This window comes from Balaenoptera acutorostrata, chromosome 8 (assembly GCF_949987535.1).
Source record: "Balaenoptera acutorostrata chromosome 8, mBalAcu1.1, whole genome shotgun sequence".
Classification (NCBI taxonomy): Eukaryota; Metazoa; Chordata; class Mammalia; order Artiodactyla; family Balaenopteridae; genus Balaenoptera; species Balaenoptera acutorostrata.
The window spans coordinates 76389498-76408127 of NC_080071.1; the positions used below are offsets into that span (position 1 = coordinate 76389498).

At 58.6% G+C, this 18630-nt stretch overlaps 1 protein-coding gene across 16 annotated transcripts in view; it reads left to right on the top strand.

Annotated features, from left to right (window-relative positions):
• The window catches only part of SPEG (striated muscle enriched protein kinase), a 56024-nt gene that overhangs the window by 17437 nt on the left and 19957 nt on the right, over positions 1–18630 (top strand). For 12 of the 16 annotated variants that reach the window (XM_057550842.1, XM_057550844.1, XM_057550845.1 and 9 more), the window contains 10 exons: positions 8587–8762; positions 8997–9085; positions 10013–10188; positions 12617–12877; positions 14002–14160; positions 14260–14449; positions 14556–14779; positions 17176–17295; positions 17541–17645; positions 18222–18428. In XM_057550842.1, the coding sequence (XP_057406825.1) occupies positions 8587–8762; positions 8997–9085; positions 10013–10188; positions 12617–12877; positions 14002–14160; positions 14260–14449; positions 14556–14779; positions 17176–17295; positions 17541–17645; positions 18222–18428 (1707 nt within the window). The other 4 variants (XM_057550851.1, XM_057550852.1, XR_009008972.1 and 1 more) reach the window with 4 other exon arrangements.

Here is an 18630-nt window from a genome sequence, read left to right on the forward strand (position 1 = left end):
AAAAGAGATGCTTTTAAGTGCCACAACCTTCCCCCACTCCCTTGCACCTTCTGTTGAACCCAGAGCCCTAAAGAAGGTGCAGCTGAGAGCGCCTTTCGGGAGGTGGCAGTGGCTGAGGCTGCCTCGTTTTCTATTTTTATGAAAGTCCTTTCTTGGTGTCGGACTACTTCCTTTGGGTTTAAGCCCACTTTCTTTCAGGTTGAGGACTGGTGTCAGTGTGCATGGCCAGTTCAAGTCATTCAGGTTGCTGGACCTGATAAGGTGCTAGCCCTGGGCGGGGAGTGGTGGGGCGGGGGATAGGTGAGGCTGGGTAGGGGGTGTTCCAGAAGGAAAAGTCGCAGACTCGGCCCTTAAGGACATTATCACTGGGTGATGAACTTAGATCAGAGGACCTGGGTTGGCGGACAGTGCAGGGCAGATGAACCCAGTGCCTAGAACAGCCAAGTGGTCGGTCAGTGTTGTGGGATGCTGGACTGAGAGACATCAGAGCCCTGAAGGAGCCTGGGAAATAGATGGGCAGGGGGTGGGGCCAGGCATGCCTGGAGAGGGAACAGCACGCACTGTTCTGTCCCTTTCTTTCACTCAGTGCTGCAGGAGACAAGATTACAGAGCCCAATTTGCTGTGGTCCTGGGGCCTCAGCACCTTCACGATTAGGGAGTTCTTGGTGGCATCTGACCTGAGTCCCAGTCTTGCATTAGATCCTTTGGGCCGCACATGTCTGGCTTTGCAGAACTGCAGGTCTCCCTCTTCCTTAGCTTACGTACACCTCCCAGGAACCCATGTGTTAGGCTTTCTCCTCCTCACCCCTCCCACCACGCTGAATCATACCCATCCCTCCACTGCATGCTTCCGTCCTTCCATCACCTCTGGGATCTGCCTTCTGACTCAGCTCCCAGCTCCCCTTAGGTGGCTCGGACCTGGCTCCAGGACTCCGGTCAATACCTGGCTTGGGCTGAGATTTGGCACGGGGTTGTGGGCGGGTTGCCCCAATACTGGCTTGGGGCCATTTGGGAGCCTTTTAAGGTTGGGAAGGAGGCTTGGGCAAGGCAGCTGTCAGCACTTGACTGGGAGTTCTGCATTCGCTACGCCGAAGCTCCCTGCACTTCAGTTTCCTCGTTTGTAAACCAGAGATAATTATACCGTCCCTACGAATGAAAGCCAATGTGTGAACGAGCTTTATGAACTGTAAAACTGTAGACAAATGTTAGTTGTTAGCGTCATTAAGGGGTGATGTGCACAGGAGCATGGGTTTCCACGAGGTTCCTGGGAAACTGCCTCTTCCTCTTCTGCCCTTTCTTCAGACTGTCTGTGCCTTGGGGACTCCTCCCCTGCCCTTGCCAGGCCTGCAGTCCCTCCATATTTCCCAGTCCCTGGGTCTTCAGCCCATCACAGCATCTCTGCGCCTCCTCCACCCTGGGGAGCCAGAAAGCTTCATCACAGTAGTCAGCTGTACCAGGTGTTGCGGCCAGGGAACAGCTTCCGTAAGTCAGGCTGGCTGGAGGGCCCCAGGGCTTGAGGGGCAGGCATGTGAGTCTAGATTTGGCTGTCGTGGAAAAAGCAGATTTTCTTACCCTACAAGGCACTGTTTGGTCCAGAGCAGCTGGACGGGGACCAGTGGACCCAGAGAGCAGCAGAAATGGGCGGAACCAGTGGGTGGCACAGACATTTGGCAAGGGAGGGGGTCCCAGGCCTGGAGTCTGTAGGGAGTGAGGGGGCGGAGCAAGGGAAGGGGGTGTGCGCTGTGGCTGGGAGCAGAGCGGGTTGGGGGAGGGAGTGTATAGCGTCTTGTGGGAAGAGGCCTCACGGAACCACCTCCCTTTCTTGCTCCTCACGGCCCCCCCTGCTAACCAGGGCCGGCTTCCCAGTGCCCTCTTGGGGTTCCCCCCTGAACAGGACAAGCTTTTGAGATCCCACAGATCTCAGTTCCTGGTTGGGAACTTCGGGAACAGGGAGAACTGAAGAGGTAGTTCCCTGGGTGCTGTGATTTGGGGGGCAGAGCCTGTCTTCACTGCCTCTGACAGCCCCACCCCAGCCCTGGCTCCCTCCCAGCCTGCCCCACCCCACTGATAAACTCTGCGGAGACCATGGTCACACTCCCAAAGGGGGTGTGTGGATTGGGGCGGGGGGTTGGGGAGTGTGGGAGGTGTGCTTAACCGAAGCTAAGCATTCTCAGTGCTGCCCGCATCCATCACACAAGCCTTTACTGAGCACCAATCGGGTGCCGAGTGCTACATCTCTCTAAGCAGTTTCTTGTGTTTGGAGAGTGCCAGATACTTTTTTCCAAACCCTTTCACATTTCTTCCCTTACTTGAGCTGCACTGCACCACATATACCCCTTGGAGAGGGACATCTCAGGTAGTAATATTACCATTTTACAGATGGGAAGATGAAAGCATAAAGTGACAGAGTTAGCACAAGGTCAGCAGCCTTTACTGAGCATCTATAATCTGCCTAAGAATGTTAAAAGCAATAGGTGATTTAGGGTGATGGAAATAGTCACCTGTGAAGCAGATAAACTTAGTGTGGATGGCAGAATAAGATAACATGGCTCCTTAGCATTTACTGCATGCTTCGTGTGTACCAGGCCCTGTGTTGATTGGGTTATCACATTTAATCCCCCACTGGGAGGTAGCCTCTATTATGATGCCCATGTTACAGATGAGGAAGCTGAGACTTGGAAAGCTTTAGCAAATTACTCCAGAGCATCACTAATCATAGAACCGATGATAGAAATGTTCTTACATGCACTAAAAGGGTAGCCACTAGCTACCTGTGGCCGGCCGTTGAGCACATGAAGTGCAGCTAGTGTGACTGAAGAGCTGACTTTTCCATTTTATTTAGTTAAAGTGCACTGAAATAGTCTAAGGAAACTAGTGGCTACCCTCCTGGGGTGCTCAGCTCTAGGAGCAGAAGCCACTGGGAGGCCGGGTCATGAATTGAAGCCCTGTCCCTGGGTCTCCCAAACCTGTACTCCAAACTACTGTGCTGTACCGTCCCCTTTCCCACTACTCTGAAAGGGTTCAGGGTTCAGGTAGAATTGTGAGCATGAGCTCCTGGGGCAGGGGGTGGGGAGGCAGAGACTATCGATGCCCTCTGTGGGTGGGTCAGCCTGGGGGGAGGGTTCCTCTCCTTCCTCTCTGAATCCCCACCTTCCCCGTGGCTCTGGTCCTGCTTTGTTTTCCTGAGTGCCTGGTGTGCCCATGCTCAGCTCACCCCCACCGCGGGCTCTGGTCAGGAGTAGCGGGAATATAGGGGATTCGTGCACCCGGGCCTCCATCCTGCTGCCTTGAGTCCTCCCCTCAGGCCCAGGTCTCATATATTTGAGCCCAAGGTTCTAGAATTTTCCAGCTGAGACCTTGGCTTCTATACTTCCCCTCAGCTGGCCACCGTGTTCTCATCTACAAAGCAAGGGTCATTGTAACTCCTGGGCTACTCCCTTGATAAGATTTGTGAGGCTCTGTGGAGCTAATGATTTAGCTAAGGACATTTTGGCCAGAGGATAAGGCTTAACAAAGCTCATTCTGGTCCCACCTATAGGACCAACACCACCATAACAGAAAAGAGGTGGTTTATTGGAGGTCATGAATATAAAAGGAAAGGAAGAAGAAATCACGGCACCAACATCTGCCCCCCTCTCTTCCTGGCCCTGGTCTTGGCCGGCTGCTGCAGAATTACAGGTTTTCCCTTGGGAAGGCAGTGGCTGCCCATGGAGAGGATCTTGAAATGCCACACGGCCCTTTTGTCCATCCTTGATGGGGGTTTGGACAGCATCTAAGAAACCAGTGTGGTCCCTTGACCCGACTCAGCCCTCCCTCCCCACTCCTGTCTACCAGAAGCAGGTTGGCCCCAATCGGTGCCTTCCCCCAAGGCTGTTACCTCAGAATGGGGGTCCTCACGCACAGCTGTCAGAAGAATGAGGGTGGGGAATTCCCTGGCAGTCCAGTGGTTAGAACTCAGCGCTTTCACTGCCGAGGGCCTGGGTTCCATCCCTGGTCGGAGAACTAAGATCCTGCAAGCCGTGCGGTAAGGCCAAAAAAAAAGAAGAAGAAGAAGAATGGGGACCTAATCTACCATGGGCGCCAATTTATCTAAACATGCAGCAACCCCAAGTAACACATGTAGGGAGTTAACCGCTTCCATGGCTAGGTCAGGCTGCCCAGGTGAAATTCTCTCCGCTTCCTTGTCCATTTTAAGCCAAAACAGAAACATTCTCAGCACAGCCCTTCTCCTTTTCCAAGGGGAGATACTCACGGCAGCACCTGCGGAAATTCCCAGCTGCAGACCAGCCTGTGCATTCTTTTCCCTCACTTCCGTGGTGGGATTGCACAGCAGACATATATAGAAATCCTGAGACAGTGCGTGTGGAGAGCCGGCTGTGAACAGCCAGACCATTTATGTACGTGCTGTGAACCTCCAGCATGTTACTCCTTCCTCAGAAACCTCACGGAGCTCCCCTTTGCCTTCAGAGTGAAGGCCACACTCCTGGCCTCGACCACCTGGACCTGAGGATGGCCCAAGGGTGGCTGGAGGCACCTGCTCCAACAATGCCATGTCCCACTTCTTTCTTGTTTACCCAGTTCTGAGCCAGAAGGTTGAGCTACAGTTCTCTGCACACACTTTCTGCCTTTGAGCATTTGCTCAAGTGGTTTCTTCTGCCAGGAAACCTGCTTTTTCCTGCTTAAACCAAACTCTTAATTCTAATACCACCCTTCCATCAGTTTTCCCTTCTTCCCTGAGCCAAAAGCAATGTCCTGCTCTCTGTACTTGTCTGGCCCTTATCTGCCCCTCTCTTGCCACCTTATTCGTGCTTGCTGGTATAGTTGTGTGTGTATCTGGTTTGTCATCCCAACCAGCCAGAAGGTTCCTGAGGACATCACTATGCCTTCACCACTGTCAGCCCTTCCAGCCATACCTGAGGCCCTCCTGGACAGTCAGGGGCTGAGTGGACCGCAGGGACTGTGTGTGAGGTGGCACAATGTGGGTAGAGACTTTCACAAGGCCCTGGAAAAAGCTGGGTCACATGCAGAGGCTGGGCGGGACCTGCGTCTGCAAAGGGTAACGAGGATCTGCCTGAGAGTGGAGGTTGGGATGGCAGAGGAGACCACGGAGTAGTGGTCCTCAAAGTGTGGTCCCCAGACCAGGAGCGTCTTCAGCACCTTGGGAATGTGTTAGAGATACGTGATATCAGCCCCAGCCAGACCTACTGGATCAGAAACTCTGGGGCTGGGGCCCAGCGAGCTGTGATTTAAGGAGCACTCCACACAATTCTGGTGCCCGGTGAACTCCGAGCAGCACTGCCGTGAGTCAGGGGCCTTGCGCCAGGTGGCAGGCCCGGTGGTGCAGTGCGGAGCATGTGGGCTGTAGAGCCAGGCCTCCAAGGTTCGGAGCCTGGCCTTGAAGTTTGTTAGCCGAGTGAGGTGAGACTTAGTGATACTACCTCTTTGGGTTGTCCTCCTCCCATGAGGGTCCCAGGGGTCCCTAAACTTTTGTGTGCATAAGAATCACCCTGGGGGGTGCCTTTTAACAAATTTCCCGTGTTTCTTCAGGTCAGAGTAAGGCCCAGAAATTTATAGTTTAAACAGGCTCCCAGGTAGTCCTGATGTGGGTGGTTCAGGGACGACTCTGAGAAACCCTGATGTAGAGGGCCCTGTGTGACGCCTTTCATGCAGGTGGCTGTGACTATATCCATCCTGGGGACACCTTAGGGGATGTTGAGATGCACTGGTCTGGAGATGAAGGGCTTCCCAACTTGTGGGCTCCCCAATGCCATTATTTTCATTAAATGAATCTGACCTGGAAGCAGTGTTGAAAGGCGAGACAAGGGCACAGAGTGTGTAGGGGCAGCACATGGCGGGCATATGTGCATCTTCGATTTGGGGGGCACCTGCTGCCGTCTCCCTGGCTGGTGTAACTATGTTTCCCACAGTGAGAGCCAGGCTTGTGGGTGGAGCAGGGCTGGGATATAGGGACAGAGATGGTTTTAGCAGTGGAGCCAGTGAAAAGTCGGGTGGCACCAGGGCCTGGGTGTGGAGCCCCAGAGGCTCTGCGAGCTGGAGACAAATCCTTGATCAGCCTCCTTGTTCTTGCAGTTCTGGGGGTACAGAGGGGTGAGGGGCCACTGCCTTGTTTTGAAGAGGCCTAGTTCTGACTCCTTTGGAGCCTGAGCGTCCTGCCTGGGCTGCTCTGACAGTTCCCCTCTCTAAGGGGCTTGAGGACTCCTGAATCACTTGGTCCCCTGATGCCCCTAGGGTGCTATTCCCCCAGACACCACCAGGGGTCTCTGGCTCCCTGCAAACCCTGCCCATCCAGCTCTGATCTCCGCAGTCCCTCCCTGGGCCCTTGAGCTGCTTCAGTGCCGTGCAACCTGGAAGTGACCCCAGAGGGGGAGGGAGTGCCTTCCTCCAGGGACCATGCCGGTGATCTCAGCATCAGCTAGTGGCCCAGCCCGGAGCAGAGGCTCATCAAGTGCCATCCTGACTTCCCTTTCCACCCCCATGTCAGGACAGCCAACCTGAATGGTGCCTCCCCCCGCCCTTCTTCACTGGGAATGTTGGGAAACACGGGTCACAGCTTGGGAATGTGGCCCTGGGGCATGGGTGGTAGGAGGCGGGAGAAGGCCATGTGACCTCTCCTCAGCGGCTCCCCTGCTGTGCTGCTCTTTCTCCAAGCCCCATCGCCACCAAGTCCAGATGGGTGCTAGTTGTGAGGGGTCGCTGAGGGGAGCAGCCTCCATCCTCCTGACTGTTGGCTCTGGTGGGGCTGACGGGGTGAGGGACCGTTGCCAACAGGTCCCTGATAGAGCCTGTAGGAGGGAGGTTGGGTGCAGACCCAGGAACCCGGGGGGCTGCTGGGCCAAACCTGCCATGGCAGGAACGGGGAGGCAGAGGTGGGATTCTGGGCTCCTCAAGTTGAGGGGCCAGCATCTCTGGGAAGGAGGCCGAACAGCTCTCTGATTCTTAGCACCAGAGAAGACTGGGTATGGCCCGGCGCTAGAGTATTTGAGGCTTGTTGGTGTGGATTCCAGCATCAGGGATCTTGGCAATTTGGTCAGGGAAAGGGGCACCACAGGGGCCATTTGCCGTCAGTACCTCCTCTGGTGGACACATCAAAACAAATGGGTCAGTGCGAGCATGTTGGCTGCTGCGGTGAAGTGCCACCCCCATCTTCCCCTGGGGACTGAGGCCCCCACCCTTTGAGTGGAGGTGCCACTGAGGGGGCTTTGTTTGTCAGGGTCCAGAAGCTGTAAGGAGAGAAAAGGCAGATCCCGCTGCTTGGGAATGAGCAGGGTGGCTAAATACAGCTGGCCGCTCTGCCCCTCCCCTCTCCGCCCCCTCCACTCCAGGGCCCAGGCTGCTTGTGGTCTCAGCAGGCACCACCTCCCCAGCCAGCTGCCTGCCTGCCACCCAGCCTGTCCCGGCCTGGCCAGCCCTCACCTCCTCCTTCCCCCTCCTCAGGCTCCTTCCCCTCCCCCAGGACCTCGTGCAGAGCCTCAGCAGAGTGAGTGGGGCTGGGCAGGCTGGGCTCCTGCTCCCTGGGGAGCCGGCCGGCCAGGGGTGGGCAGTGGGCAGGCAGCCGGAGGGCCTGGTGCCAGGACAGAGCCTTCGGGGCAAGCGCAGGCTGGGGTCCGTGTGCAGAGTCTCGGGGTGAGTTGGGGTGCAGCCCTGCCCCTGGCATAGCCAGAGGGGCTTGGGGTGGGGGGTCAGGAGGAGGGGCCAGGGGGCTGCGGCAGATTCATGTCTGTATTTGGCAGTCGGATAGGTGCCAGCTCAGTGAGGCTGGGCCCCTGGCCAGTTGCAGGGGAGGGCATCAGGGCTCTGGGGACACCCCTCCCCCAAAGCAACGCTGGTGCCCCCTCCTCTTCCCCAGGCTGAGCTGCCCTTCTCTGTGGATGAGTCAGACTTTGCTTTCCCAGCCCCTGAGAGTTCTGGGGTCTCTGCTGTAGGGATGGGGCCAACAGGTGTCCCTGGGGTATCTGGGGCAGGAAGCTGAGAAGGGAGTGGGGGAAGGGCTGGCTGGACAGTGCCGCCTCATTGGCCCTGGCACTGAGGTCAGGATAGGGCTTGTCTGAGGTGTGTGTTCCTCTGCACCAGGCCCGGCTCACCCGAGAAACAGGTGTCCTGGTTGTGCCGCTCTGGGGTCCAGAGATGTGAACCACCTGCATTGGGAGCCTGCAGTTCTGTACCGGGAATGTGGGTTCCCTGCTCCAGTGGAATTCCAAGTCTCCCACAGGGCCCAGGAATGGCCCCTCTGGTGCCTGAATGCTTTGCCCCAGGCTGTTCCCTATGGTTCCCCCACTCAAGAGGATTAGGGTCAGGGTTGGGAGAGTCTGTGGCAGAGCACGAGTCAGGGGCTCAGGGACAGGAAGCACCTGGGCAAGGTTACTCAGCGAGTGAGTAGGAACCCCGGGAAGTGAAGTCAGGGCAGGGCTGGCCTGTGGGAGCTGCCTGAGCTCCTGAGTTCTGGGACATTGCAGACCTTATCAGGACCTTGACCCCAGGCTGTTCCATCCAGTTCTCTCAGTCTCCCTGCCCCCCTTTCTCCCCTGGCATCTCTACGCCACTACCTCTCCTGTGTCTCTCCTCCAGGCGGGTCCACATCCCCTTTCAGCAGCCCTATCACCTCTGACGAGGAGTACCTGAGCCCCCCAGAGGAGTTCCCAGAGCCCGGGGAGACCTGGCCCCGAGCCCCCACCATGAAGCTTAGTCCTGGCCAGAACCGCCGTTCCTCCGACACTGGCTCCAAGGCGCCCCCCACCTTCAAGGTCAGATCCCTGAGGCCAGCCCCCAGATCCCTGGGTGCCCCTATTCCTTTGTGTGGCCCCTTGGTCTTGGGGCCACACTAGGCTCCAGTAAGGCCTGGAGCCTGGTCCCATTGACCCTTCTTATCCAGAGCCAGCCTTAGACTGGTGTGGAAGAGGCCTCTGTCCCAGATCCCCCTGCCCCTAGGAGCCAAAGCTGGACCTTGTCTCACCTGACACTTTGGGGTCCCCCTTCAGGTCTCACTTATGGACCAGTCAGTAAGAGAAGGCCAAGATGTCACCATGAGCATCTGTGTGCAGGGCGAGCCCAAGCCGGTGGTCTCCTGGTGAGTAGCGGTCACTGACCACCATCTGCCAGCTTCCCCCTCTCCAGGCTGGGCCCTGTGAAGCCTGGCTTTGGGTGGAGGGCAGTGGACCCTCTGTGCACTTCCCAGTGATCTGCCCGGGGGGGCCTCATCCCAGGTGCAGTGGTGCCACTACCCCCAACATGCCCCTGCCCCTTGCCTGGTGTTCATGCTCATTCAGAGCTTCCCCTCTGGGGAGGGGTTTGGGTAACACATGGTCTCCTGTCTGTCTGCTTGGCATGACTAGCCAGGAGTCATCTCACTCCTGCAGAAGCCTGTCTCCTGCCATTCCCACCTCAACACCCATCCTTTGACAATAGGGTGATTTTTGAGGCCTGTTCTGCGCCCGGCCCTGTGCTAGACCCACACACAACAATTTGTGTCTGAGCTGCCAGAGTCCAGAGTTAATCTCGGGCCTCAGCTGCAGTGCTTCGTCCCAGGTGCCATTTGATTATTCAGTTCACTTAGCTTCCTATTGGTTTGGGTTCTGTTTTTCATTTTTAATTGATTATCTAGTCCCCAGTGTGATCTTTTAACATTCATAGTCCTTTTGGGAAGTGGGAAAGCTATCTGTTCATTAAAATAAATAAAAACAAAACATGAAATCAGAATTGTTAAGATCTGAATAGCTTTGGTGCTGCTCTAAGTGCAGTTAGGTTCCAAGAGGGGAGAGACCCAGTTGGGCAGAGGGGGCTGGAAGTTCCTGGAGGGGGTGGGATGGCAGAGTCAGGGTGAAAAGCTAGCCCCGTAACCCAGGGGTGAGGGGTGCCCACAGTCAGCGGGATAGGTCTGAGGAGTGGACAGATGATGTGGAAGGAGGGGAGGCCTGCTTGGCTCTGCAGCCCCACTTCCCCACGCCTGCAGGTCAGGACCTTGGGCCCAGGGACTGAGTTCTAGCCCCTCTGACAGGCTGAGAAACCGTCAGCCCGTGCGCCCAGACCAGCGGCGCTTCGCCGAGGAGGCAGAGGGTGGGCTTTGCCAGCTTCGGATCCTGGCCGCTGAGCGGGGCGACGCCGGCTTCTACACTTGCAAGGCGGTTAACGAATACGGCGCTCGGCAGTGCGAGGCGCGCCTGGAGGTCAGAGGTGAGTACCTCACACTCTCTACGAACCCCCTGCCCTGGACCCCGCCTTGTCCCTGCCCAGTTGTCAACTTTGACACAAGCTTAGTTATAGCATGCCACAACTGAGAGGGCCTTCGAGGTCCCGAAGTTCAGCTGCTTATGCTGTAGTTGAGTAAACTGAGGCCCAGAGAGGGGAGGTGATTTGCCCAAGGCCACACAGCAAATTGTTCAGTGCTCAGCTTCCTACACAGTACTGCCTCCCCTACGCTCAATCACGCCTGCCCTGGTGCCAGCCAGAGAGACCCTGCTTCCTGTTGCCGGCCATCCTCCTCCCACACTCTTCTAAGCCTTTGTCACCTTGCCCTTGCCAGGCCCCTTCCTCACACCCACTCCCCGCTCATCTCTCGCCTCCTCTATCCATCCCACGGCTATGCAGAAGATACTGTGGTTGGGGGTGGCAGCGGGGAGTGTCTGATAGTTGGACCCGTCCGGAGGGGCCCTTGGAGTGACTTGGGCATGGAGCATCGCAGGGCCCCCAGGGGTGTCAGGGTGAGCAGAGCTGGGAAATGTGGAGAGGGCTGGGCCCCCGGACTCGGGGCATAATGGCGGGTGGCCTTCTGGGCGTCAGGGACGGCAGGCCCTGGCCAGGCTGCCCTCGGGGGTAATGGTTTTCCTCGTGAGAGCAGGCCGTCTGCCTCACATTCTACTCACCCTTCCCCGTGGGCAGTTCAGGGCCAGGAACCCCTCTGTAGCTCCACACTCAGCCACCACCCCTCTCTTCCTGGCAGAGGCCAGCTCTGAGGAGACCCCCAGCCCCCTATTGGAGCCTGGACCCTGAGAGTCATGTTCATCTCCCTGGGCCCCCCCAGCCTCAGTTCCCCTGCCCTGTGCCTCCGGTTCCTGGGGTTGCCACCTCCTCTGTCTCTGAACTCTTCAGCTCTCACCCCCCTGAACCCAGCCCCATTCTCTGGCCTGCTCCTTCCCCTCCAGGGTCTGGCTCTGCCTTGCTTCTCTGTGTTAACCCACATCTCGGTGCTTCTCTCTTTGGAATTCTTCCCACTATCCCCCAGGCTTTGGGGTGCCCCTGACGCCTAGGAATGCCTCTCCCTTGGTTGCCCAGGGCCTCTGCCTGCCCAGGAACCCCGGAGACCTGGCCTCTGGCTGACTGCCAGCCCTCACCCCAGCGCTGACCTTGGGGGAGCTGAAAGTGGCAGTGCCGCCCTGGCCGTTTTAGAGGGGCCCTAGCCAGGTCTGCGTGCGTGCCTGTGCGTGGGTGTGCGTGTGCTGCACTAACCTGCCGCTTGCTGACTGAGGTTTTTGTCTGTACACAGGCGAGTGAGCTCAGGGGCCGCCTGCGCTCCCCCCGCTACCCTCCGAGCCGCGCCCCTGTCTCAGGCACCTCTCGGACCTCGCTGTGTTTCACTGCCTCCTGCCCACAGACCCTGCCGGCCCGGACCCTGTCCCAGCCTCCCCTCCCCTCCCCACCCACGCAGCATCCTGGGATAGCCCATGAGCCCCTGTGGACCCTTCCTCCCCCAGTGGACATATGGCTGGGCAGGCTGGGAGCCCCCCCCCCCCCCACGGACTGAGTGCCAGGAGGGGGCGGCCCTGAGGGGTATCAAGACCACCCCCCAGTCTGTCCCCGAAGGGGGGCACCCAGCGAGTGCATGTGCTGCCGCTGCTACAGGCCCTGTCTGTCTTTCCGTTTGTCTGTGTGTCTGTGACAGTCAGGGAAGGATGCCCCCGAGCTGGTGTGGGGTGAGGCAGAGGGGGAGAGGACAGGGCATGGCATCCATAGGATGGAGGGGGGCAGGGGGCTGTGCACAAGGGGATCAGGGGGCACTGACCATTCCAGAAGAGGGGGACATGGGCACTGACCATTCCCGAAAAGGGTTTCAAATGGCACAATACTTTTTATTTCACAAGAGACCAAAAGCCAGAGGCCCCTGGGCCTTGTGCTGATGAAGAGGCCTGGCTGAGTTCTGGCCCGGGGCAGGCTTAGGGCCCATTTGGGGCTCCCTTGTTCACGGCGAGGGCCAGGGATGCTCTGTCTGGGAGTGAGGGAGTTAGCCAGGCTTGGCGCAGGAATAGGGGCCTGCTGTAGTGAGTGTGGACATGTTCAGAAATACCTGTTTCTTAGCTCAAATAAAGTCCAGTTTGTACCCAGCTGGTGTGCTGTGTTTTCTTTTTCCGCCGCCGTCTCTGCCCCTATGTGGCCCTCTCAGTTTTCATGCCTTTGATTCCCTCCCACTTCCCCTGCCATCCTAAAGCCAGGCCTGGGAGCTCCTTGCTGTCTTGGCCTGCTGGGTGGGCGGGCTTTCCCTGTCTCCAAAGGAACAAAATGCATCTCTCTCTCTGTGTCTTGTCTGTCTCTCTGTGTGTGCGTGTGTGTCTCCCTTGCCCCGTGTTTCTCTGCTCCACGTGTGCCCCTTGTGGCTGCTTTCCCCCAGCGCACCCTGAAAGCCGGTCCCTGGCCGTGCTGGCCCCCCTGCAGGACGTGGACGTGGGGGCCGGGGAGATGGCGCTGTTTGAGTGCCTGGTGGCAGGTCCTGCCGACGTGGAGGTAGACTGGCTGTGCCGAGGCCGCCTGCTGCAGCCCGCACTGCTGAAATGCAAGATGCATTTCGATGGCCGGAAATGCAAGCTGCTGCTCACCTCTGTGCATGAGGACGACAGTGGCGTCTACACCTGCAAGCTCAGCACGGCCAAAGGTAACTGCCTGCTTGGGCCAGAGGGCTGCCGCCGGCACCCAAGAGCTGGAGGGAGGGGAGTGGAGGTGAAGGACCGGGCGCAGACTAAGATGCCCAGGAAACGGGGCTCCATCTCCTGGGAGAAGAGCGGTGGGGTGGGAGATGGTGCTGTACACCTGCCTCCATAAATCAGCACTTGTCGCAGCTGACACAAAGCACGTTCGGTGTCAGTGTTCACTATGGTTCCTGTTAGGGAGCCAGCTGCTGAAGTGTGGTGACCACACCTGCGCTTGGGTTCCAGTTCTTGCCCTGCCATGTACCAGTCACGTAACTTTGGACAAGTCACTTCATCCCTCTGAGCTTTAGACTGTTCATCTGTAAAAAGGGATCATGATAATACCTACCTCATAGGGGGATCGATAAGACTAATGAGATAATGTATGTAAAGAACAAAGCACAGCACGTGGCAAAGTGTAGCACCTCATAAATGTCAGCCATTGTTATTATTAACGACGTCTCTGACCTGGTCTTCATCCTCATTTGAAGAGCTGAGATAATGCCTCATCTGGTCGTGGTGATGAGCACCTAAGGTGACACTAGAGGGGCTTTGTAAGCAGGAAAGGATCAGGTCAGCGTAAGGGGCTCTTATTTCCCCCAGAAGATTCTGTGTGGGGTGGTAGAGTGGGGCACAGGGGCATTTGCTCTGGGTCTGGGGTGCGGGTGAGGGAGTGTGGGCACAACCCAGGGGCAGAGGAGGGTTCCAAGGGTAGGGGAAAGGGGTGTGGGGGAGGGAGTGGGCTCAGCTTCTAGACCCTTCTCCTAGTGCTGTGCTGAGATTCATCCTGGGTGGGCAGGATGAGGTGAGGGGGGGAGAGCCAGGCCGGGCCCTGGAATCCTGCCGTATCCCCAGCCACCGTGGCAGCCTGCCGCCCACCCTTGCTGACTGCCAGCCTCCTGAGAGGGTCCGCTCTTTAGATCTTGCGCAGTGCCTCACTCGGGTGCCCTGGGACCTCGCTGGGCTCTTGCCAGGCTCCAGGTTCTGGCCCAGCTCCTTTTTCCTGCCCAGCACGAGGGCAGGACCCACGGGTCGGGGTGCCTGGGGCTCTGTGGCCCTCCCTGCCCCAGTGCTGACCCGTCCCCACCAGATGAGCTGACCTGCAGTGCCCGGCTGACTGTGAGGCCCTCGCTGGCGCCCCTGTTCACGCGGCTGCTGGAGGATGTGGAGGTGCTGGAGGGACGCGCAGCCCGCTTCGACTGCAAGATCAGCGGCAGCCCGCCCCCCTCTGTTACCTGGACTCATTTTGGTATGGCCCTCCGCCCTGCAGATGTTGGGGGACCCCCCCAGGGCCAGAGGGCAGGGCCCCTGGCTGAGGCCACTCTGCACGCCCGCCCCTCCCTCCCAGGCCGCCCCGTGGTGGAGAGCGAGAACTTGCGACTTCGGCAGGAAGGAGGTCTGCACTCGCTGCACATCGCCCACGTGGGCAGTGAGGACGAGGGGCTCTACGAGGTCAGTGCCACCAACGCCCACGGCCAGGCCCACTGCTCAGCCCAGCTCTACGTGGAGGAGCCTCGGACGGCTGCCACTGGCCCTAGGTACCACCCGGGGCCCCCGGTGCTGCCAGGGCTGCCTCTGTGGGGCCCCGGCCCTGTGGTGGCAGGTGCGGCTCCGGGCCTCTGGGCAGTTGTGTGGTTCTTACAGCTCGAAGCTGGAGAAGATGCCGTCCATCCCCGAGGAGCCGGAGCAGGGCGAGCTGGAGCGGCTGTCCATGCCCGACTTCCTGCGGCCGCTGCAGGACTTGGACGTGGGACTGGCCAAGGAAGCCATGCTGGAGTGCCAGGTGACCGGCCTGCCCTACCCCACCATCAGCTGGTTCCACAACGGCCACCGCATCCAGAGCAGCGAGGACCGGCGCATGACACAGTGTAGGTGTCCGGGAAGGGACCCTGCGGGTGTCCCCTCCAGCACCGTCTTTGCTTGCAGTGCCCGCCCCCTCTCCCTACCCTCGGGCCTTCCTTTTCTCACCTGGTCAGGGATGGGGCGTCTGGGAGAGGGGAGCCCAGAGAGGCTATGGGGTCACTGCCTCCTTCCTTGAGCCCACACGGCACCCATCTGCTGGGTCACCACACTGGGCCTCGGTGTCCTGTTAGCACTTACTGGACTGGCAGTCCAGCCTGCTGCTGGCCGTGGGCAAGTTACAGAACGCCTCCAGGCCTCAGTTTCCTCATCTGTGTAGGCTTGTTGGGAGAACTGAAGCAGTTAATACACAGAAGCACTTAGAGCAGGGCCTGGCAAATAGCGAGGGGCCAGTGAGTGTTAAATCTTATCGTTACTGCTGTTATTGTTGCTGCCATCACCATCCGTGTTGATGAAGTGATGCTCTCACGCCCCCCTGGAGAAATTCCAGTGAAAAGCCTGATGTGGGTCGTGTCTACCGTCAAAAGGATGCTTGGTCCAGGGTTGTTCAGTAGTAGAGAAAGAAGACAGAGCAGGGAAAAATCCTTTCTCACGGTGTATCTCAGTTCCATCCTTGAAGGAGTCTGAGTCTCGTGTGAGAAAGTCTACCTATGCCTCATCAGACAGTGCCACCCCATGACCCGTGGTGAGCTCCTCTTACGGCTGCCACGTGACAAAACTCCCCTCTCTTAAGCGCTTCCTGAGTGCCAGGCCCTGAGTGCTAAAGGCCTGACGTGATGATCTCACCTTCCTCACCACGGGCCTGTAAGGCAGGTGCTATGACCCCTGTTTACAAATGGGGAAACTGAGGCTTACAGAGGGACAGGGGTTTACCCAAAGGCAGACAAATACCGTCTGACTTCCTAACCAGGACATCCCCTGTCACCCGTGTCCCACTCTCCCCTCCCATCTCCAGTGTCACCACTGTGGCTCTGACCCTCCCCTCGGCCCCCTCTGCCACTGTCTTTGCTCAGCCCACAGGCTTCCTATCTCTCAATCTGCTCTGAGGCCCCCGGTGGGTGTCTGTCTCAGGATCTGAGCCGGCGCCTCTGCTTCTGTCTGTATCTGGGGTCAGTGGCAGCCCTGGGCTTCTCTTCCTTTATAAATAGTGTCAGCAGAGATGAATGAATGGGTGGGCATTCCATGCAGAGATAACCGCTAAGAGAAGGGAGGTGTGTTTGGCGATGGCCCTGACGTCAAGGAAAGAGGACAGTGCAGATCTCTTCCCCTTCATGTCCCGCCAGGGATGGCCTCCTGACCATCATTCAGGAAGCACGGTGTAGGGAGAGGACTTTGGAATCAGAGGGAACCAGGTTCAAGCCATGGCTTCATCATTTATTAGCCATGTGACCTTGGGACAAGTTCGTTAATGTCTCTGACCTCACTGGTAAAATGAGGATACTTTTGCAGGGTTGCTGAAAGGATTATGGAGAAAAAATGTATGTCAAGTATCTGGCATGGGCTGGGTACAATGCAAACAACTCTTACTGTAATTTATAATCTAATGTATTTGCACTTACTGCATGCAAGGCATCCAGTTCTGGGCCTGGCGGGACATACAAGCTCTGTCATTAAGGAGCTTACAGGAGGCGTGACGTGTACAAGAAAAGAGGAAGGACCACCCAAAGCACTGTGGGCTGGGCGCTGGAGGTCCCAGGGAGGGAGTCAGAGATGGAGGTGCAGAGGGGACCAGGGGCGTGGAGAGGAGTTCCCAGGGCTGGCAGTCACTTGAACTGCATCTTGAAGGAGAAGGAGGCCTTAGGTAAGAGAAGAACAGTCCAGAAGGGAGGAATTTTGTTAGCAAGGGCCTGGAGAAGGAACTCATGTGGCTTGTTCAGGGACCTGATGGTGGGTCAGGGTCAGGACGTGTAGGAATAGCAGGAGACGAGGCTGGACGGGGGTTTGGGCTGAGGGCTTTGGAGGCCACCTAGTTAGCGGTAGGTGCCATTAAGGTCCCTAGATCGAGAGATCACATGCGATGCTGCTGGTGGGGTGTGGACCGCATGCGTGGAGGCTTTCATGGGCTCTGAGCTGGAGATGGGACCGGCAGTGGCTGTGAGGATGGAGAAGAGGAGGCTCTCCAGGGCAGGAACCCACAGAGAGTGAACTGGCGTGGGAGGAAGATGAGAAGTGGCTGGGCCTGTAGTGCTGGAGGGACAGGCAAGAGGTGCAGGGCTGCAGGTGTGCACTTGGTAGCCTGGACCTAGAGTGTGCTGCACGATGGACAGCCTTCTTGTGTCTGCCCCACCCTTCCCTTCCACCTGTAGCGGGGTGGGGTGAAGGGCCAGGCCTGGGTGGCATGGGCCCACCCTCCAAAGTATCCTCCTAGCTCAGACACAGTATCACTGTCCCACCCCGCCCACAGACAGGGATGTCCATCGCTTGGTGTTCCCTACTGTGGGACCTCAGCATGCTGGCGTCTACAAGAGCGTCATTGCCAACAAACTGGGCAAAGCGGCCTGCTATGCCCACCTCTACGTCACAGGTGAGGCAGGTACCCTCCCGGTCAGCTGTGTGCACAGCCTAGCCTCTGGCCCACCCAGGGGCCTGGGTGAGGGCGGGGCCTCCACACCAGCTCCCTCCCCCTCGGTCCCCTGGGAAGCCAGCTGGCCTTGCCTCTGCCCCCGTGGCTGTGCCCCCGGCCCCCAGCCCGCTGCCTGGAGGCCTGGTGATCCTGTGGGGCCATTGAGCCCGAAAGGACCCAGCAGATGTCGGACCTGTGGCTTTCAGATGTGGTTCCAGGCCCCCCAGATGGCGCCCCACAGGTAGTGGCTGTGACCGGAAGGACCATCACGCTCGCATGGAACGCCCCCAGGAGCCTGGACATGGCCATCGGTGGGTCCAGCCACACAGGGCTATGGGTGGGGGCGGGGGCACTGAGGGGGCCAGGAGAGGAGGGCAAGGCCCAGGAGGACATACAGGCGCGGGTAGGAGTGGATGGAGCACTGGGGGCCTGGCCAGGAGCGGCTTTGTGGGCCTCCTCCCCATGGTGGACAGAGCCCTGGCTCTGGGTCAGGAGAGGAGAGAAAGGGGGGCTGCCACGTGCCCTTCTTTTCTCAGAGGGACTGGGTGCTTGGGTCGCGGTCCCGGGGAACCCCTCTCCTTCCCTGTGCACGATCTCCTACTGCTCTGTGCCTCAGTCTCCCTACCTCAGGTAGTTGCAAGGAATCGGGGCTAAGTCAAGGTCCCTCCATGCCTGTAACTGGATCCCATGCCTGACACCTCGTGGGCTCTGAGCCTGGCCAGGCCTGTGGCTGGGCAGGAGCAGATAGGGGGCGGGCAGAAGCGACAGGAGAAACTGAGGCAGGTCCTCAGAGCAGACTGATGATGAATCCCTGAGTCCCGAGCCAGCTGAACAGGGGCGGGGGGCACCCCAGCAAGGCCCGCCTCTAGCAGCTGCCTCCCCACCAGACCCGGACGCCCTGACCTACACTGTGCAGCACCAGGTGCTGAGCTCAGACCACTGGACAGCACTGGTCACGGGCCTGCGGCAGCCTGGGTGGACAGCCACTGGGCTGCATAAGGGGGTCCAGCACGTCTTCCGGGTCCTCAGCACCACCATCAAGAGCAGCAGCAAGCCCTCGCCCCCCTCTGAGCCCGTGCAGCTGCTGGACCGCGGTGAGCCTGGTGTTCTGTGGGGCGGGGGCGAGAGCTACTGGGCCAGGGAACTGGGTGTCCATGGAGGAGGCTCCAGGGCTGGTGTGGACGTGATAACTAGGGCGGGATTGGCGTGGCTGGGCGCGACCCCTGCCTGTCAGAGTGCTTCCTTCTTACTCCTAAAAGCAGCACACGCAGTGGGCAAGGCTGAGGCTCTGGTGTC